Here is a 22,501-nt window from a genome sequence, read left to right as displayed (position 1 = left end):
GATGGTTGGATGACATCACTGACTCTATGGATATGAGTTTGAGCAAACTCCGAGAGATAGTGAAGGACAGGGAAGCCTGGCATGCTGTAGTCCATGGGGTCACAAAGAGTTGGACATGACTGAGCGGCTGAACAATAAATGAGCTAAGAACTTAGTAGGTACTTCTCCATATCCTTAATAAAAACCCCATGCTTTATGCAAATCCTAGGTGACAGTTAAAAACTTAGAATTACATCATCTGATCTGTATTTGCTTACCAATTAACAAACTATTCATTGTCCTCATCTTTTACTCATTCCACTACAGAGAAGCAAGAGGCAAATTTCACCCAAGGTGAAAGAGAAAACCTGAATTAATAGTCTAAAAGACTTCTGCTTTGACTAAAGATTGATAGATCTTGACATTTCAAAACATTTTGTGGTACCTTGGCCGCACAGTATCCTCAATCGACAGGGAAAAGTTCTCCATCTCTTCAGCATGTAAGCCTAGCTCAGTGCCATAGTCCTCCTGGAGCAGCTGCCAGAATTCCTGTCTGGTCAAGCCCTAGAATGACACGAAGATTAGCCTAACCATTGGGAACATAACAAATTATAACACAGTAATTCAAAACATGAACTCTGACGTCAAAATGACCAGCTGTGCTGTTACTAATGTATGGCTTTGGAGTTGTTTGACCTTCTAGATGTCCGTTTTCCGCATCCATAAAAAGTAGGTCAACAGAACGTATCTGACAGAGTTGATACTGGAAATAGGTAGACGATTTTTAAATGTGTACTGTAATACCTACTGTGAATGGGAGGCAAGATATTTAAAATCCTCTTTTTATAAAATAATTTGTTAATAGTTTCTGGCAATTACTAATCTGTAATTTAAAATTTGCAATCCAACCAGTGTACCAGGGTGGTGGATCACCATTCAGAATTCCAATCAATTCAGAATCCCCTCCCCTTAATTTATAATGTATCTGAATATTTTAACTATATGTGAAACCTCATATATCAATAAATTTTAAATTATATTTTCCTAAAATGCAAAAGTCTGGAGTTTAGAATATTTCCTTTTTTATTTTTATTTAAAGGTTTTTTTTAATGTTGACCATTTTTATAGTCTTTATTGAATTTGTTACAATAGTGCTTCTGTTTTATGCTTTGGTTTTTTGACTGTGAGGCATGTAGAATCTTAGCTTTCTGACTAGGGATCAAACCCATCCCTGCTGCACTAGAAGGTGAAGTCTAATCACTGGACCACCAGGGAAGTCTTTATTTTTATTTATTTTTCATAAAGTTCAGCTTGTTCTTTCTTTGTAAGTATCACTGGTGGTTGTTCAGTCGCTCAGTCATGTCTGACTCTCGGCAACCCCATGTACTGCAGCATGCCAGGCTTCCCTGTCCTTTACCATCTCCCAGAGTTTGCTCAAACTCATGTCCATTGAGTCGGTGATGCCGTCCAAACATCTCATCCTGTTATTCCCTTCTGCTCCTGCCTTGAATCTTTCCCAGCATCAGGGTCTTTTCCAATAAGTTGGCTCTTCTCATCAGGTGGCCAAAGTATTGGAGTTTCACCTTCAAGGTACTATCAGTCCTTCCAAGAATATTCAGGGCTGATTTCCTTTAGGATTGACTGGTTTGATCTCCTTGCAGTCCAAGGGACTCTCAAGAGTTTTCTCCAACACTACAGTTCAAAAGCATCAATTCTTCAGTGCTCAGCCTTTTTTATGGTTCAACTCTCATATCCATACATGACTACTGGAAAAACCATAGCTTTGATTAGACAGACCTTTGTCATTAAAGTGACCTCTCCTTTAATACACTATCTAGGTTCATCATAGCTTTTCTTCCAAGGAGCAAATGTCTTTAATTTCATGGTTGCAGTCACTATTCGAAGTGATTTTGGAGCCCAAGAAAATAAAGTCTATTACTGTCTCCCCATCTATTTGCCATGAAGTGATAAGACTGGATGGCATGATCGTTTTTTGAATGTTGAGTTTTAAGCCAGCTTTTCACTCTCATCTTTCACCTTCATCATGAGGCTCTTTAGTTCTTTGCTTTCTGCCATTAGGGTGGTGTCATCTGTGTATCTGAGGTTATTGACATTTCTCCTGGCAACCTTAATTCGAGCCTGTGCTTCATCCAGTCTGTCATTTTTCATGATATACTCTGCATATAAGTTAAATAAGGAGAGTGACAGTATACAGCCTTGACGTACTCCTTTCCCAATTTGGAACCAGTCCATTGTTCCATGTCTGGTTCTAACTGTTGCTTCTTGACCTGCATACAGGTTTCTCAGGAGGCAAGTAAGGTGATCTCTTTAAGAATTTTCCACAGTTTGTTGTGATCCACACGTCGGTCTTTAGCGCAAAGAAGCAGATGCTTTTCTGGAATTCCCTTGTTTTTTCTATGATCCAGCAGATGCTGGCAATTGATCTCTGGTTCCTCTGCCTTTTCTAAATCCTGCTTGGACATATGGAAGTTCTCGGTTCACATATTGTTGAAGCCTAGGTTGAAGGATTTTGAGCATTACCTTGTTAGTATGTGAAATGAGTAGAATTGTGTGGTAATTTGAAATTCTTTGGCATAGCCTTTCTTTGGGATTGGAATGAAAACTGATCTTGCCCAGTCCTGCGGCCACTGCTGAGTTTTCCTAAGTTGCTGGCATACTGAGTGCAGCATTTTCACAACATCATCTTTTAGGATTTGAAATAGCTCAGCTGGAATTCCATCACCTCCACCAGCTTTGTTCTTAGTAATGCTTCCTAAGGCCCACTTCACTTCATACTCTAGGATGTCTGATTCTAGTGAGTGACGATATCATCATGGTTATCTGGGTCATTAAGACCTTTTTTGTACAGTTCTTCTGTCTATTCTTGTCACCTCTTCTTAATATCTTCTGTTTCTGTTAAGTCCATCAGGGTTAAATAATCTAATATAAAAAAGTCATGTATTACAAAGGAAAACAAAAATATTATGAAAATCAATGGTCTGATTTTTAGAAACATTATAGATGGTTAATTACATAATTAAGCAAGGTAGAGGAAGGCAGCATTACATGAAGCAATTGCTGGCAAGATTCTTTACTTCTCTCATTCATTCAACAGATATTTATTTAGAACCTACCAAATGTATAGGACAACCCAGGTGGCTCAGTGGTAAAGAATCTGCCTAAAATGTGGGAGATGTAGGTTTGACCCCTGGGTTGGGGAAGATCCTCTGGAGAAGGAAATAGCAACCCACTCCAGTAGTCTTGCCTGAAAAATTCCATGAACAGAGGAGCCTGATGGGCTACAGTCCATGGGGTCACAAAATAGTCAGACACAAGTTAGCGACTAAACCACATCAAATGTATATTACTACACTAGATACTAAAAAGGATAAAAATGATATCCCACTTGTTCTCTAACAACTTATTATAATATAGTTGAAAAAACATGGGAAACTTTTATGTAAAAGTTAAATAGGACAAACTATAACATTATTACGTACTAAAGAACTGATGGAATCAACATGATATAGAAGTATAAAAGAAAGAAACATTAGTGTGATTTAGGATGATCAGAAAAGGCTTCCATTATAGAAGGGTCTTCAGCTGAACTGAAGGTATACAACAAACAGAGGAAATGGAGAAATTAAAAAATTGGGAAGCGGAAGTCTACATAACAATATAGAATAAATACATGAAAAACACAGGCAATATTTGTTCTGAAGTCAGTAAACACTGTATCAAACTACTTGGAGTAAGAAATTTAAGTGAGGAAGTAGTAGGGATAAATATAGAGATTTTACAGGGCCAAAACATACAGATATCTTGAATTCTTCCCAGCTATTCTCGACAACATTTCCTTTTTTTTTCTCTGTATATCTGCTCTGTCTAGTAGCTTTGGTATCTGTTATGTTACACTAGATGACCTTCATCATTTCATGGAAACTCAAAGGCATTAAGAACAAAATTTCTGCACTTTGGACTGCTAGTTCCCAGATGACTAGCATTTCATAAGAGTAGCTGTTGAAACTTCAGATATTATTTTAAAAAGTCAAAAATATCCAAACAGTTACCTACAATAAAGTTATTCAAGCTGGGTAAAATGTCAGGTTACTTTGTTTGGGGCTGAATTCTATTAACCTAGAGTGGTTATCTCAGGCTGATAAGAAACTCTCATTGGAAATAATGAACGTCTAATAAACAGTAAACAATAAGGTTCTAACATTTTATTATTTAATATACACAACTTATTTGGTGGATAAAAAGTCTTTTGAAGCATAGTGTCCATAGAATAAAAATAACAAGGATCACTAGTGGTAGAGAGGGAGAAGGCAATGGCACCCCACTCCAGTACTCTTGCCTGGAAAATCCCATGGATGGAGGAGCCTGGTAGGCTGCAGTCCATGGGGTCGATAAGAGTCGGACACAACTGAGCGACTTCACTTTCACTTTCCACTTTCATGCATTGGAGAAGGAAATGGCAACCCACTCCAGTGTTCTTGCCTGGAGAATTCCATGGACGGAGAAGCCTGGTGGGCTGCAGTCCATGGGGTCACACAGAGTCGGACACGACTGAAGCGATTTAGTAGTAGTAGTAGTAGTGGTGGTAGAGAAAGTTAAGAAACAACTGTGCTTGATCCTAAAGGTACCCCAACCTGTCTGACTCTTACTCCAGAAGAACCATTTGTGAATAGCTTTTTTTTTTTTTTAACAATAGCAGTTAGCTAATACTGATAATTAGCTCTGATAATTATAACTGATATATTCCAAAGATGTTATCTTTGAAACACTTTCAATGTCATAAATGCGTGGTTAACTTGATAAAGAGAAACAAGCAATATTTCAATATACTTATGGAAGATTAAGCTTTTATAAAAACTCTTCAGGAAATAATAGGTATCAAAATATCCCCAAAACAAACTAAAACAAATAAACAATGAGCTATACACTCTGACAGCATCCTAAGAGTGAAAGAAATGAAACCTATGAGTAAAATAGTAACAATAAAAATACAATTTTATTTGACTACATATATAAATGTTTTAAATACATTATAAGATACTATCAGGAAGTTAATAGAGTAACTTCAATATATTTTAATCTATTAATTCAATACAAATATATAAGGTTAAGAGAAAACAAAATAGAACTCATTTAATTTGCCACTTATAGATTTGCTAATTTGTTAAAAATGATTTTTTCTACAAAGTTGGCACAAAGTCACCAACATGATTATTTACAGCCATGTTGAATATTCAAACACTAAAACATATACCCAGGCTGATATTCATAATTCTTTCAATAATCAGCAGCAGAACCTGGGTTAAGTAACCTTAAAGAAAATTTAAATCTTAAACAAAGGTTGACCACCTACCTGGGAACAATGGGGAGGAAGGCTCCCCGTTCAGTCTGCTGAGACGAATCAAGCAGTAATCAGATAAGGCTCAAAAGTCAGATCAATTTCTAGCCCTGAAAGCTTTGTATTCTAAGTACACTGCAAGGTTTCTCTACAGTAGAGTTTCAAACATTTAATGACAACTATGTAAAATCACTGCTTTAATCTTCTAGTTTTGTTATGAATTTTCCTTATACAAGACAAGCTCTACTATAATTTAAAGCACATTATTATTTCCTGGTTTGTAGAACCAGCACTCTTCCAGGCTGCCGGTCAGAATGCAGAATTGGAAGTTACACCTCACTCTACAGGTTCCCAAGCCACGCCTACTAGAAGAAGGTAGGTAAACAGGGCTTTATTAAAGGGACAGGTCCCAATTTCTTCTGTTCTACACATCGATTAGAAACAATAAAATGCAAATGAAAATACCTTGCTTATGCTCCAATATGTAAAATGCCTATTGCAATAATATCTTAATCTTTTTGTTAAAGTTAAATATTCGATATATTAAGGATTAAATTTTCTTCTCTATGCCGATACCTCCTATTCAATCCTGTCAATGTCATCACTTCTTCATATACCACTTCTTCAGTGCTAAGTCACATCCCCATGAGACTCCTGCATTAACCCTTTACAACTATCAAGGATTTCGTTTCTTGAGTATTGTAAATAGAATGTCAGGAACGAGCTTTTTGGGTGGAGCAATTCCAAGAAGCAGTCAGTACATTTTTCATCACTCAGACATTTACATCTTGATTACTCAATAATTCTTTCCTTTACAAATATTTTTAACTTTATTCAGAATAATAATTTCCTGGCAGGGACCTTGACTATAGTAAACACTATGCAGAGTCTCAACTACCAGTTCTATTTATTACCCAGAAGAAAAATTTTCATCTAAATGAAAGATCAAATCTTGCCCTAATTTCTACCTAGCTGTTCCAGCTAGAGTGTGACAAGTCAAAGGCTACTTGATGAACTGCAAGGATTAACCTCTTGGTGATGAGATAGGGTTGCTAAAATCTAATCATTTTATACAACAGCAGAATAAGGGACCAAAGTGACACTGGAAGATAATATTTGCTCAAACTGAAGAGAACTCATTATGGGGTGGGCTTCCACTCCCCAAAAACCAGTGCTCTTGACATATTACGGCACTTCTCATTGACCTAAACCACAGATAAGTATCTTTACTCTACCATGGTAACCAAAGAGCTATGAGAAAAACATACATTAACTGTACTGTAAATGATCTTTATATACTTTTGCCAAGTATAAAAATCCAAATGACTGGATACAGAGCAGAGCTCAGCAGGTTTAAGAGGGAAAACAGAACCTAAGCCTGGACCTGAAGAAAGTCCGATATACAAAGGCTGAGTGGAAGAGGAGTACCCAGAAAAAAAGGATAGAAATTCAAGAGAGGCAGAAGAAAGTTCAGAAAGAATGACATGGAAACCAAGGGAAAAAGGTATTTCAAAATAGAGAGACTACACCATGGTGTGAAATGCTGCTGAAATATCAAGAAAGACAAGCTTATGTATGTCAAATTCAAGGGTGCAGAGGAGTGAAGCAATCTGGCAAGCCAGCTGACCATAACTGGAGAGGGCAGGGAGAGGATAAAACAGAGAGGAAGAAGGAGAGAGTCTCTAGGGGAAGGGGAAGCAGTCAGGTATGAAGAGCCTATATTCCGTGTTAAATATAAAAGGGAACCTACCAGTTTACACATAGAAAAGCAACAACTGCAGATGTGTGTTTTTAAAAAATATACTTTTAAAATGACAGCTTCTTTGGTAACAACCTGAAGGACAGATTCGAGTGTTTAAAGAGATCTTTAGGACACTACTGTAATGGTTCAAGCTAGAAATGATGAGGGTCTTGATGACCGACATGACACATTGGCAAAGAACAGGTAAGAAAACAAGGATGCACCAGGTTTCTGGCTTGGGTGACTGGTCAGGAGGAGGTATACTTCACTGAGCAAGGGAAACTAGATGGAGGAGTTCTGCCAACCAGAATGGTAAAAAAGAGGAAACAACAGACAAATACTTCTACACTGCCAGGTTACTATATAGACTATGTGACTAAAATACTTAGCAATTTGCATTTATTTTTTTCCTGGTAGGTTTGAATACTGCTCTTATTAGATGTCTAACACTACTGGAAAACTTCTAGATTTCCAAGTAATTTCAAAAGGAAGAATCATTGGAGAGGGGCATAAGGAGGAATAAGAAGTTTGGTAAGGCTGAAGAGTCTGCAAGAGGAAGCTGGATGGCACTCTTCTCAAAGATGACACTAACTTGATCAGTCAGTTAACCACTATTTGGAGAATGGCCTCAGCACTGTTGACTTCCTAGAAAGGCACTCAGAGCATCTGACTCAAACCAGCAACACTCACAAGCTGCACACACATGCTCCATAGTAAATACACTAATGCTTAGAAGGGGAACAGTCTTTTCTAGACTTCAGAAGGCATGCATCCTTACCATCCAGGTGCCTGAATACCTTGGAAGTCAGATTAGTAATCAGAAATCTGCATGATAAGCATGAAGTCAGAACAAAGGTAGCCGATTTTTAAGGGAAAAACTACCTGTGATGCTGGTGAAGCCTGATGAGTCACTTCTGTCTCATCTCTGTTCGCTCCTCCAGTGGTCAAAGTCTACCTCTGTGACTTTGCTTTTCTGGCCTAAGTCCTAAGTCCTTGGCCTAAGTCTGGCCAAGTCCCCTTCAGATCAACATATTTTCCCTTTATAGATACTAACATAAGTAATCAACTGTTTGTTTTTTTTAATAATTTTTTCTTTTTTGGCTGTGCTGGGTCTTCACTGCTGCTCAGGCTTTCTCTAGTTGCTGCAAGCAGGGGCTACTCTTGGTGCAGTCCACAGGCTTCTAATTGCTGTGGCTTCTCTTGCTGTGGAGCACAGGCTCTAGGGTGTGCGAGCTCCAGTAGTTGCGGCATCTGGGCTTCAGTAGTTGTGGCTCCCAGTGTCTAGACCAATAGGCTCAATAGTTGTGGTGCAGTCTTAGATGCTCTGTGGCATGTGGGATCTTCTAAGATCAGGGATCAAACCATGTCTCTGCATTACCATGTCTCCTGCATTGACAGATGGATTCTTTACCACTGAACCTTCAGGGAAGCCCTCAATCAACTGTTTTAAACCACTTTTCCCCCAACTGTCATCCTTCAATTACAGATTCCCCAAATAGAAGTTGGAGTGACTTGTATCAAAATTGGGAGAGGGTGGGTCGACATACATTGAAAACCTATCCTCATCACTTCATCTCTAATTCTGACATATGCCTCCTCCTCCTTTTGGCCTTTGGGAATAAGCCTGAAAGCCATTCTGTCTCTTCAAGTCTTAGAATTTAAAATGAGTACAGATTTCTGCTCTATTAGGCCCTGGATTTAAACACTCAGTTCAGTTCAGTTCAGTCACTCAGTCGTGTCCGACTCTTTGTGACTCCATGGACTGCAGCACACCAGGCTTCCCTGTCCATTACCAACTCCCACAGCGTACTCAAACTCATGTCCATAGAGTCAGTGAAGCCATCCCACCAACTCATCCTCTGTTGTCCCCTTCTCCTCCTGCCTTCAATCTTTCCCATCATCAGGGTCTTTTCCAATGAGTCAGTTCTTTGCATCAGGTGGCCAAAGTACTGGAGTTTCAGCTTCAACATATTCAGGACTGATTTCCTTTAGGATGGACTGGTTGGATCTCTGGTTGGGACTCTCAAGAGTCTTCTCCAACACTACAGTTCAAAAGCATCAATTCTTCAGTGCTCAGCTTTCCTTATAGTCCAACTCTCACATCTATACATGACTACTGGAAAAACCAAAGCTTTGAATAGATGGACCTTTGTTGGCAAAGTAATGTCTCTGCTTTTTAATATGCTATCTAGGTTGGTCATAGCTTTTCTTACAAGGAGAAAGCGTCTTGTAATTTCATGGCTGCAGTCACCATCTGCAGTGATTTTGGAGCCCCCCAAAATAAAGTCTGTCACTGTTTCTATTGTTTCCCCATCTATTTGCCATGAAGTGATGGGACCAGATACCATGATCTTAGTTTTCTGATTGTTGAGTTTTAAGCCAACTTTTTCACTCTCCTCTTTCACTTTCATCACAAGGCTCTTTAGTTCTTCGTTTCCTGCTGTAAGTGTGGTGTCATCTGTATATCTGAGGTTATTGATAACCAATAACCTCAATCTCAGTATGTACTCTTTGAGCTTCCCAACAGCCCCATGCACTGGCAAGAGACATCACTGTTACGTCTCTCAGAGGAAAAACAGTGCAAAAAGAACAGTTCAATTTCTGTACACATCCTGCCTACATTAATAGTATCAGTAATCCTAAATCTAACAATATGATAATATCACTAGAAACATGAAAATAGTAACAATGTTGTGGTGGGCTGGGGCCAGACCATAATGTCTCTAAATAAAATCTTAGATTTGGTGGTCTGGCTCTGACACAAAACATGGAAGGGGGAGCAGCTTAACCTCAACCAAACAGTGGAGGACTAGAGGCGGGGGAAGGCTGAGGTTCTCTAAAAAACATAGAAAACACGAATTGTTTGTATCCCAGAAGGGAGCAGTCACTGTCTTCTGGCCCCACAAATCCCAACCACTCAACGTCTGTTCTTCAAGAAGGTGCTAAACTCAAAGGCTGTGAACTAAGCTGAAGCGCTATCAATTACAGCACGGATGACAGGGTGACACTTTAGACACATGCCTAAAACTGGAGACTTACAGTAAGTAAACTAAGCCAAACATCTGAAATAAACTGCCCTCTCTGAAGGAAAGCATCAGAGGAACTGTATGAATGGGGGAAAAAATGGACTTTTAAAAACATTCTTTCTCAAAGGCACCATATCTTCCTCAGACTTTTTTCCCCTCTTGTAGATATATCTTACTGGAGAAATTTAAATACACACATACATGACATACACACACAGAGATAAATTTAAAATCATCCTGTTGTCTTAATCAATCCTAACGGAGTAATCTTTTATATAGATTTATATGCTTTAAGGATTTCTTAGGCAAAAGTAAGCAAAAATAACATATATCATTCTCAAATTCCTGAATTACAAGTAAATATGATTATAATATTCTGAACTTAAACTATCTAAAAATAGTTTGAATATACACAAAATTTATTATTCAAATTACTTGTGTTTTTTCTAGAATTTTGTAGTTAGGCTGTATAATTAATGGATTTTGGTTTTTACCTTCTCTTTAAATACAGGATTACAAAAGATCAACAAATCTAACCAATATGGCTTATCACTTTAAAAAACTAGAAGATAATTATGGCTCATAAAATTATGGACAACACTAAGACTACATCAAGCACCTAGCCCTAAGCCTGGCACCTAATACTTCCTAAGCGGGAGTTACTATTATTGTTATAGATATTAATAAGTTAAAAAGGACTGTTCTTCAAAGATCACTAAGAGAGTACAGGAAGAGTAGCTATGTTGTTGATTCTGTTTTCTAATTCCTTCTCTCAGTGAATTCTACAGTGTTTAAAATTCCAATTAGGACACCTTTAAAACTGAGATCTCACCTTCAACTTTCATTAAGTTGTGTATAGTATTTAACATATCAGTATAAACACTGATTTTTGTCATAGTATAGACCAGAAACGGTAACCATTCTCTTTATTAAAATGAGAGTATAGGGATATTTCCTGGTGGTCTAGTGGTTAGCACTCTGTGCTTTCACTGCTGAGGGTACGAGTTCAATTCCTGGTCAGGGAACTAAGATCCCATAAGCCATGTGGTATATAGCCTCCCAAGAAATCATTTTAAACTAGAGTATACTGTCCACTTAAAATAGAGTTGCATGTTCAGTGTTAAAGATAACCAAGCAATGCAAAGATTTGAAAGGTATAACTACAGTAAAGATGGTGATACTCCTCATGCACACATCAAAAACACAGGTGACATCAGGAAGTTTTCAAAAAGGGTTAGCTTTTACTTGCAGCCTATGGAAAAATGTTACTTGGCTACAATGGCCTCAGAAGTATTCTCCAAGTCCCTCTCTTTCACCCACTTCAAAGAGCTTTTTTTTCCCTTTGACCATTAAATTTCAGATCTCAGTTTCTCCTAGCTCTTCTGTAAGCCTGAACTTTATCATTTCCCTGGAGGTATTTGTTTTCATGAGGATACATCCCAACTCACTTGCATGTGATAAGTGCAAAAGTGATTTGGAGAGGACACTCAGATCCAGGGTATAACAAACACAAACTGCAGTAGCAGTCTCAGGCTCCTTGTTAGAATTAGGGAATGCACTCGGAAAACACTTGGTATTTGGGGGGCAGGGTTAATCACAATATGTCCCTAGGGCAATACTGGAGTTTTCAGCCCCTGCCAGTAAGAGCAGCCCAGGAGGTGAGGTGGGGCCTTCCAGCAGCAGGACCTGGAAGGGCAGAGTGGAGTTGCCGGTGCTTAGGGCTTACTGCACTCACTTGGTGTTCTCCCCAGGTGGTTGCTATGCACCACTGGACCCAGCTTCCTTGGGCCAACCCCCCTAGGCATCTCCCAGGTAGAAGCATGGGCATGGGGTCCGGGGAGACTGGACACCCAAATGACAATACAGACTTAAGGGGGGTGGGAGGAGGTTGACCTTGAGGCTGCCCTGCCCATCTTGTCTTTTCCCTTAAGGAGAGGGGAAGGGCTGGGCTTGACAAGATCCCCCACCGCCACCCCACCCACTTCTCTCCTCTCTCTCCATCTCCTGACTTCCAGGTCACTTTGAGTCCCCCAGCATTCAGGGAAAGAGAGAACATTCAAGCAGAGCACTGTTTAAAAGACCCAGACCTCAGCAGCTGCCTGAAAAATCAGAAGCTATTCAATCCTAAGAGCACTCTAGTGAGGGGCTTAGCTGGGAGGTGGGGAGGAGAGGAGGTAAGGTTTCTGACAGTGGTGTTTAAACTCCTGCTAAGAAGGAGCCTTTCTTATAACCTGGAAATCTCTACTCTTCCTTCAAGCCATATATATTTTTTTAAATAACAGCTTTACTGAGCTATAATTTACATATCATAAAATTCACTTTTCTAAAAGCATACAGTATGGAGGTTCCTTAAAAAAACTAAAAATAGAGCTACCATATGATCCAGCAATTCCACTCCTGGGCATATATCCAGAGAAAATCATAATTTGAAAATATACATGCACCCCAATGTTCACTGCAGCACTATTTACAATAGCCAAGATATGGAAGCAACCTAAGTGTCCATCAACACATGAATGGATAAAGAAGATGTGGTGCATACATATAATGGAATGTTACTCAGGCATAAAAAAGAATGAAATAATGCCATTTGCAGCAACATGGATGGACCTAAAGATTATCACACTAAGTGAAGTCAAAGACAAGTATCACATGATAATACTTATATGTGGAATCTAGAGAAATGATACAAATGAACTTACAAACAGAAACAGACGCACAGATTTAGGAAACAAACATGTTTAACAAAGGGGAAAGGTGGTGCAGGGGGGATAGAAATTTGGGATTAACAGATATACATCGCTATGTATAAAACAGATAATCAACAAAGACATGCTATATAGCACAGGGAACTCTACTCAATACTCTGTAATAGCCTATATGGAAAAGAAGTTGAAAAAGAACAAATACCTCCATGTGCTGCACTGTGCTGAGTCACTCAGTCATGGCCACCTCTTTGCGACCCCCATGGACTGTAGCCTGCCAGGCACCTCTGACAATGGGGATTCTCCAGGCCAGAATACTGGAGTCAGGTTGCCATGCCCTCTTCCAGGGGATCTTCCCAACCCAGGGATGGAAACCAGGTCTCCCACACTGCAGGCAGATTCTTTACCATCTGAGTCACCAGGGAAGCCGAGATATATGTATATGTATAACTAAACCACTTTGCAGTATACCCCAAACTAACACAACATTGTAAATCAAATATACTCCAATATAAAATAAAATATTTTTAATGTTATTGCAAAATAATGGCTATAGAGAAATAAATAGCTGTCAAAAAAAATAAAAAATAACAGTTCTACTGAGCTATAATTCACATACCATTACATTCACTTTTCTAAAAGCATACGTATTAGTAATATTTAGCATATCCTGAGTTGTACAACTATCACTACTAACTTTAGAATATTTTCATCAACCTGAAAAGATATCCAAATTCATTAGCAGTCACTCCACATTCCTTCCTCTCCCTAGCAACAAATTTATTTTCAACTTCTATGAATTTGCCTGTTCTGGACATTTAATTAAAATAGAATCATACAGGAGAAGGAAATGGCAACCCACTCCAGTGTTCTTGCCTGGAGAATCCCAGGGACAGAGGAGCCTGGTGGGCTGCCATCTATGGGGTCACACAGAGTCAGACACAACTCAAGTGACTTAGCAGCAGCAGCGGCAGCAGCAGCAGCTCGTGGAAAAAACCAAATGAATTTTGCAGGCTACCCTACATATTAGTTTCAGGTATACAACACAGTGATTCAATATTGTTATAGGTTATATACTCCATTTAAAGTTATTACAAGCTAATGGCTATTATTTCCCTGTACTGTAAAATCCTGAAATACTTTTAAAAGTAAAAAATACATAATCATTTGCATATATTTCAGACTGCAAATAATTAGTTCATATGATTGTGTAATAATTCAGTCTTTACCCTGTTATTGGCTCTTTGTTATATAAACAATGCTATGATGAACATCTTGCACACACACACAAAAAAATAGAATCATACAATATGTGGTCATTTAGGACTGGCTTCGTTCACATGGCATAATGTTTCAGTCCTTTTTATTGCTAAATACTATTCCATTGTATGAATATGTATTTTGTATATTTTTATGCATACTTTCATCTGATGATATTTCCATTTTTTGGCCACTATGAATAATGCTATGAATATTTGATTGCAAGTTTTTGTGTGAACCATATGCTTTCAATTTTCTTGCATTAACCCAGAAAGGGAATTGCTGGGTCATATGGTAGCTCTATATTCAACATTTTGAGGAACTGCCAAACTCAATTTCAAACATTTCAAAGTTTTACAATGCCACCAGCAATGCATGAGGGTTCCAGTTTAACCACATGTTCAACATTTGTTAATGTCCGTCTTATTATTTTAGCCATCCCAGTGGGTGTGAAGTGGTATATCTCATTGTAGTTTTGATGTATGTTTCTCTAAAAGCTAATGACCCTAAGCATCTTTGCATGTACTTGGTCATTTGCACATGTTCTTTGGAGAAATTACTACTCAAAATCTTTGCCCATTTTTCACTTCGCTATTTGTCTTTTTCCTGTTGAGTTGTAAGAGTTCTTCATGTATTCTGGATACAAACACCTCCTCAGATATATAACTTGTACATTTTTTCTCCCAATCTATGAGTTAGCTGTCTTTTCCCTTTCATGATGGGCCCCATCAAACACAAAAGCTTTTAATTTTGATGAAATTGAATTTATCTATTTTTTTTCTATTGTCACTTGAGCTTTTTGGCCATGCAGCATGTGGGATCTTAGCTCCCCGACCAAGGATCAAACCCACACCCTCTGCATTGGAAGCGTGGAGTTTTCACCACTGGGCCACCAGGGAAGTCTTGTCACTTGAGCTTTCGATGTCATAGTTAAGAAACCACTGTCTAATCCAAAGCTCATGAGTATTTACACCTAGAGTTTCTTCTGATAATTTTATACTTTTAGACCTGGTAGGCTCCAGTCCATGGGGTCGCTAAGAGTCAGGCACGACTGAGTGACTTCACTTTCACTTTTCACTTTCATGCATTGGAGAAGGAAATGGCAACCCACTCCAGTATTCTTGCCTGGAGAATCCCAGGGACAGAGGAGCCTAGTGGGCTGCCGTCTATGGGGTTGCACAGAGTCAGACACGACTGAAGCGACTTAGAAGCAGACCTGCATTTAAGCCTATGATCCATTTTGAGTTAATTTTGTATATGATATGACGTAGGGGTTAAAAGTCACTCTTTTGCATGTTGATACCTAGTTATTACAACAGCAAACCATTTGGTGAATCCAGCACTATTCTTTCCTCACTGAACTGTTTTGGCACCCTTGTCAAAAATCAATTTATGATTGATAATTTTAAGATTTCTAGATTCTCATTTCTATGCCGTTAACCTGCCTGTCTAGACTTTTGCCAGTAGGTATACTGCCTTGATTACTGGTTTGTAGTAAGCATTGAAATCAAGAAGCATAAGTCTTCTAGTGTTATGAACCTAATTGTATTCCCCCAAATTCACATGTTGAAACTCTAACCCCCAATATGGCTATACTTGGATATAGAGATTTTAAGGAGAAAATTAAAGTTAAATGAGGTTGCTCTAGTCTGAATTGTGTCCACCTACAATCCATATGTTGAAGCCCCAACTCCCAAGGTAATGGTGTTTGGAGATGGGGGCCTTTGGGTTCCAAAACTCTAAGAAAATAAATTTCTGTTGTTTAAGCTGTTTAATTGATAGCATTTTGTCATGGCAGACCTAACAGACTAATTCATCCAACTTTGTTCTTTTTCGAGATTGTTTTTGCTATTCTGGGTAACTTACATTTCCATGTGAATTTTAGGATCTACTTGTCAATTTCTATAAAAATGCCAGTTGGGATTCTGATACAGATTGTATTAAATCTGCAGATTAACTTGTGGAGTATTGTCATCCTAGCAATATTAAGTTATCTAATCCATGAGCATGAGATTCTTTTCTTTTACTTAAGTTGCCTTTAATTTCTTCCAACAATTGCTGAATTTATTTATTGGTTCTAGCACATTTTTATTGGTTTTCTTGGGATTTTATATACAGAAAAACATGTCATCTGTCAACAGAGATAGTTTTATTTCATTTTTAAAGCAGATGTCTTTTACTTTTTTCCTTGTCTAATTTTCCTGGCTAGAACCTTCAATACAATGTTGGATAGAAGTGGCAAGAAAGGACATCCTTGTCTTATTCCTGACCTTAAAGGGGAATGATTAGTCTCTCACTAGTAAATATGTGGCTATGAACTTTATCCAACTGATGAAATTCCTTGCTAGCCCTAGCTTGTTTTTGTTTTTTAATCATGAAAGGATGTTATATTTTGTCAAAAATTTTTGCTGTACAGATTGACATGATCATGTTTTTTGTCCTCTATTCTACTAATAGTGTATTACATTGATTGATTTTCATGTGTTGAACAACCTTGTATAAATCATGGTATATAACCTTTTCATATGTTGCTGATGTTGGCTTGCTAATATTTTCTTGAGGATTTTTGTTTCTACATTCATAGACACAATGAACATAAATATTAGTCTGTAGTTTTACTGTGATGTTCTTTGTCTGGTTTTGGTATCACAGTAATAATACTGCCTTCATAGAGCAAGTTGGGAACTCCTTTTTGGAACGTTTTGTGACAGATTGGTGTTAATTCTACTGTAACATTTGACAGATTGATCAATGAAGCCATCTGGGCCTGAGTTTTTCTCTATCGGTAGATTTTTTATTACTAATTCAATCTCTTTCCTAGTTATAGGTTTATTCAGATTTTCTACTTCTGATTGAGTCAGTTTCAATAGTTTGTGACTTTCTAGGTATTTGTCCATTTCGTTTAGGTTAATTTGTTGGTATACAATCGTTCATAGTATAAACCATTTATTTTTGTAAGGTTAGTAGTAATGTTACCACTTTTACTTCTGAACATAATAATTTTAATCTTTTGTCTTGGGTAACCTAGCTAAAGGTTTGTCAATTTTGGGGATCTTTTTAAATAAAGAATTTATGGTTCTTTTAATTAACATTATTTTTCCATTCTTTATTTAATTCATTTTTATTCTAACCTTTACTGTTTCCTTGCTTCTATTTGCTTTGTGTTTAGTATCCTCTCTTTTTTCTAATTTCTTAAGGTGGAAAGTTATTGATTTGAGATCACTCTTCTTTTTCAATGTAGGTGTTTATAGTTATAAATCTCCCTCTTAGGCACTGCTTTAGCTGTATCTCATAAGTTTGGTATGTTGTGTTTCTCTTTTCATTTACTCAAAGTATTTTCTAATTTTCCTTGTGATTTCTTCTTTCACTTATTGGCTTTCTACGAATATTATGCTTAATACCCACTTTTTTGTGAGTTTCCCAAATTTCCTTCTATTATTGAATTTTAATTTCATCCCACTGTGACTAGAGACCACATTTTGTATTATTTCAATTCTTTTGGATTTATTAAAGCTTGTTTTATGACCTGGTAGATATCCAACTTTAAAAATCCATTAATAAATCTTGCTTCAGTAATAACCTAGGGAGGTCCCTGGTGGCCTAGCGGTTAGGATTCCAGGCTTTCACAGCCATGGCCTGGGTTCAGTCCCTGGTCAGGGAAGTGAGATCCCAGAAGCCATGCAGTGAGGCCAAAATCATAATAATAGGAACCTTAATTTGGGAATTCTGGATAATGATATCTCTAAGCTGCTGGGGCACAGAACGTATACTAGAAACAAAAACAACTAACAGTACCACAATTAACCTTCCTTACTACAGTAGAGCACACTGTAAGATAAATATTTAATAGTGTAGTCTTTCCCCCCATGATGATGGAAAAGAGATCACTGAATCAATAGAGCGTGGTAGTTAGGACCAAGATCTCTGCAATTAAACTACCTGGGTTGATATCTTGGCTCTACCACTTAGTTCTATGACTTGGAATCACTTTTCTTTAGCTTCCTCATGTACACAATAATTATGGTAGCATATTTCTGTGAGAACCAAAGAGAAAATCAATGTAAAAATACACAGTATTTAGAACAAGTAATATATATTTGGCAAATGCTAGTTGTTGTTATCATTATGAAAATTTAAATGTTTGACCCTGAAATTCCATTACCTATGTGAGAAAGAGCCACACATGAGCTTAAGAAAGCATGGTCAGGCTGTTCACCACAGTACTGTTTGTAATAAAACAATGGAAATGAACTAATGGTCCAGGAAACCATAGTAAATCCATTCTACAAAATATTATACAGCACATTAATAAACAGAGAGAGGACGATCTACACGTGCTAACCTGTGACTCCAAGAAACAATGTTTTTTTTTAAGAAAGGAGAACTGAAGGACAACAAATATAGGATAACACTTACTTTAAAAACAAAGCAAAGATATACGCTTATATATATACATTTGGAGAAGGCAATGGCACCCCACTCCAGTACTCTTGCCTGGAAAATCCCATGATGGAGGAGCCTGGTAGGCTGCAGTCCATGGGGTCACTAGGAGTCGGACATGACTAAGCGACTTCACTTTCACTTTTCACTTTCATGCGTTGGAGAAGGAAATGGCAACCCACTCCAGTATTCTTGCCTGGAGAATCCCAGGGATGGGGGAGCCTGGTGGGCTGCCGTCTATGGGGTCGCACAGAGTCGGACACAACTGAAGCGACTTAGCAGCAGCAGCAGCAGCATACATGTAAATACAAAGGAAAGGTATGAAAAGACATATGCTATCCCATGGACTGTAGCCAGCCAGGCTCCTCTGTCCATGGGATTTCCCAGGCAAGAATACTGGAGTGGGTTGCCATTTCCTTCTCTAGGGAATCTTCCCAACCCAGGGATTGAACCTGAGTCTCCTGCATTGGCAAGGCAGGTTCTTTACCACTGGGCCACCAGGGAAGCCCTGAAAAGATATATACCAAACTGATAACAGTGTTTGCCTCTAAAAAGGCAATGAGATTAGCATGGAAGGAAGATGTTAGTTTCAGAACTGTTTGATGACTTTGTCAAATAATGCAACGTATACATATGTGGACAAAAATTCAATTAACCATCAAGCCAAGAATAAAAGAGAAATTTATTCAAGCCAAACTGAAGATGAGAACCCAGAGACAGTCAGAAATTTCTGAGGACTGTTCCACTAGTCAGCAGTTAGAGATGCAGTTAGACAAAGAATCATGTATCGTATTAACAGGTTAAATTATAAAGTTCATCAGAAATGTTTGGTCAAGTGTGTATGTACAGAGCGAGTCTTTAGCTCACTGAGAACCCCTGTATGGGATGGAAAAAGAAATATTAATCTTAAAATGACAACACTGGTGTCTGAAGAATAGGTGTATTCTCCTCAAAGGTTGATTACAGCCTCCTGCCCCAGGAGGTCTGGTTAACACGTAACACAGATGTACACTGCACGCTGGGAGAAGCCTATCCCAAATGGGGACATGCTGGGGTGTGTTACATGTGTTTCAATTCTAACTTAGTTTGATTGTTCTGCCATAGAGAAATTTATAATTTTTCCTCGTCAGATATATTAATTGTACAATTAAGAATAAGTTTATTTTAGGGCTTCTCTGGTGGCTCAGTGGTAAAGAATCTGCCTGTTAATGCAGGAGACACAGGTTTGATCCCTGATCTGGGGAGACCCCACATGCCACAGAGCAACGAAGCCCGTGTACCACAACTACCGAGTCTGCACACAAGAGCCTGGGCGCCAGGACTACTGGGCTCTCACGCCCTGGTTGACTCCAGGACTGAGATGGGGAAAGCCTGTAATATCTGTGCTAAAAAGCAAGGAAATGCTCAAATAATGCTGAAAACAGTCAAAAGGATACTAGAGCCAGTTTGAGGGGCTCCCACTGACCAAACCTGGGACAATTTGAGTATTAAAATAAATAATGATAGCAATGGATTATAACTTATTAACTAAAATAAGACATTATGAGGTCACACTGATATGAGTAAATAAATGAATGAATTTGATGAGGAATTGTATATTTACAAAGTAGCTTACTACAAAACATAATTACAAAGGAAAACAGACTAACTTTACAGTAAAGTCTTATTTACACCATCTTATTAAATGATCAAAATGAATATCAAGAATATCAACAGCAAGATGTGTGTGTGTGTGTGTGTGAGTGTGTGTTCAGTTGCTCAATTGTGGCCCATGGACTATAGCCCACTAGGCCCCTCTGTCCACTAAATTTTCCAGGCAAAAATACTAGAGTGGGTTGTCTTTTCCCACTCCAGGGGATCCTCCCAACCCAGGGATCCAACCCACGCCTCTTTTGTCTCCTGCACTGGCAGGCAGGTTCTTTACCACAAGCACCACTTAAGAAGCCCCACCATCTGAGAGGATGCAATGGAAAGAACAGAGAATAACTTCTGTGCTGCTGCTGCTGCTGCTGCTAAGTCACGTCAGTTGTGTCTGACTCTGTGCGACCCCACAGATGGCAGCCCACCAGGCTCCCATCCCTGGGATTCTCCAGGCAAGAACACTGGAGTGGGTTGCCATTTCCTTCTCCAATGCATGAAAGTGAAAAGTGAAAGTGAAGTCACTCAGTCGTGTCCGACTCTTCTCGACCCCATGGACTGCAGCCTACCAGGCTCCTCCATCCATGGGATTTTCTAGGCAAGAGTACTGGAGTGGGGTGCCATTGCCTTGTCCGAACTTCTGTGTTATTTCTGCCAAAATTGCAAAACTTAAACTTAATCATAAGAAAATACCAGATAAAGACAACTGAGGGATATCCTACAAAATAACTTACCCATTAATATAATCTTTAGAAGTGTCAAGGGCACAAAAGTCAAGGAACAACTAAGAGATTAGTTTAGAATATGGAAATTAAAGACCTTGACAACTAAATGTAATACACATTTCTGAACTGGGTCTATTTGCTATAAAGGATATTATTGGGATAATAGAGGAAACTGAAACAGGTTTGAGAACGCAGCAGTGACAATGATCAATACTAAAGTCTTGCATTTGATGGTCATGCAGTGGTTAGGTAGGAGAATGTCTTTGATGGAAATACATGCTAGACTTCTGGGGTGATAAGGCTTCAGAGTGACAACTTATTCTCAAATAGTTTCCAGGGGAAAAGTTCTTTGTACTGTACCTGGAAGTGTTTTGTAATGATGAGACTGTTTAAAACCAAAAGTGCATGTGAAAGAAACCTTACAAGATTAAAAAGTATCATTATAATGATTCAATCTATTTATCTCCCCTGTCCTCTGCTCTACTGCCTCTTTTCTCTTTCATTTCCTTCCCTGTTTCCTTCCTTCCTTCTCCTCCTTCATCCCCTACCATGTTTTCCTTTTTCCTCCCTTCCTTCTTTTTCTTTCTCAGCATTTTGCTTCTAAAGTTACATACAGAACTGTTAATTAATTTTCCAGGTGAGTAGAGAAAGATTCTTCATACCAAGAACTGATGGATATTGTAGGTGCATAATAAAAATGATGGCAGCTAAAGCAAATTGCCATTCTAAAAAAAGGTTGTAATGATTATGTCCTTACTTACATGCTACCAAATCTCTGTTCACCAGAACTGTTCATTTTTATTAATTGATACTGTGAAGGTATTATTGACTAAACAACAATCATATAACTATTAGAGTATTTTAAAATGATAAGGATGTTTTGCTAAGGTTTATTCCACCTACCTCTTATAATTAAGAAATGAAAAATATGAGAGAAACTTTTCTGTAAATAATAAACTACAAAAAATTTGAGTAGTTATTTAAAGTCAATCAAAAACCAGTATTTAAGTATACAGAAATCTAGTATTAAATACAGTGTATCTCTATCAGATATTCCTAACTTCAAGAACTGCTTATATTCCCAACTCTGATGATTAGTATGAGGCAAATTTTCTCCACATTATGTAATAAGGCAAAGGTAGTTTTTCACCTTTTCACCCTCTGTAACGATCTGGATAGCATTTGGGATAAGTCGAGCAGTTTTCTCCTTGGTTATGAAGGTTATGTTCTTTAAATCAATAGAAATCTAAACATACAAAAAAAATGAAAAACTGCAAAACAAATTTCTCAGAAACATACACAACACAAAATATCAAGTATTACATCAACCTGGCCCATAATATTCAGATTAAAAACCTGAAGGAGTTAATGAGCACATGTTTGCATTCTTGGAGGAAAACATGGTAAACAGACATTCTTTCCTTCAGTAATTTCCCCCATCAGCTCCTATTATCTAATATTAGGATAAAGTGTAAAAAGACATGAAAGAGTTTATGTTCCATATTAAAACACACAGAGACACAAACAAAACTCAGTCTGTCACATAAGACCTGCTTTTGGCAGCCAAAGGAGGTGTGTTCAAGCTTTTTTCAACCTGAAATCTCTTTCCCAATTATATTAAATATATACAA

General features: G+C 38.1%; 1 protein-coding gene across 3 annotated transcripts in view; it reads right to left on the bottom strand.

The window, feature by feature from the left end:
- The window catches only part of GRAMD1C (GRAM domain containing 1C), a 99,421-nt gene that overhangs the window by 36,294 nt on the left and 40,626 nt on the right, over window positions 1–22,501 (bottom strand). For 2 of the 3 annotated variants that reach the window (XM_027523490.1, XM_027523567.1), the window contains one exon: window positions 425–543. In XM_027523490.1, coding sequence (XP_027379291.1) covers window positions 425–468 — 44 coding nt within the window. In that variant the 5' untranslated portion in view covers window positions 469–543. Of the gene's footprint in view, window positions 1–424; window positions 544–5,350; window positions 5,657–22,501 lie in introns of those variants that run through there. The other variant, XM_027523640.1, reaches the window with a different exon arrangement.

The sequence above is a fragment of the Bos indicus x Bos taurus genome, chromosome 1 (genome assembly GCF_003369695.1).
Source record: "Bos indicus x Bos taurus breed Angus x Brahman F1 hybrid chromosome 1, Bos_hybrid_MaternalHap_v2.0, whole genome shotgun sequence".
NCBI classification, from domain to species: domain Eukaryota; kingdom Metazoa; phylum Chordata; class Mammalia; order Artiodactyla; family Bovidae; genus Bos; species Bos indicus x Bos taurus.
Note: the sequence above shows the minus strand (reverse complement) of the source record. Positions and strands in the feature narration are given on the sequence as shown.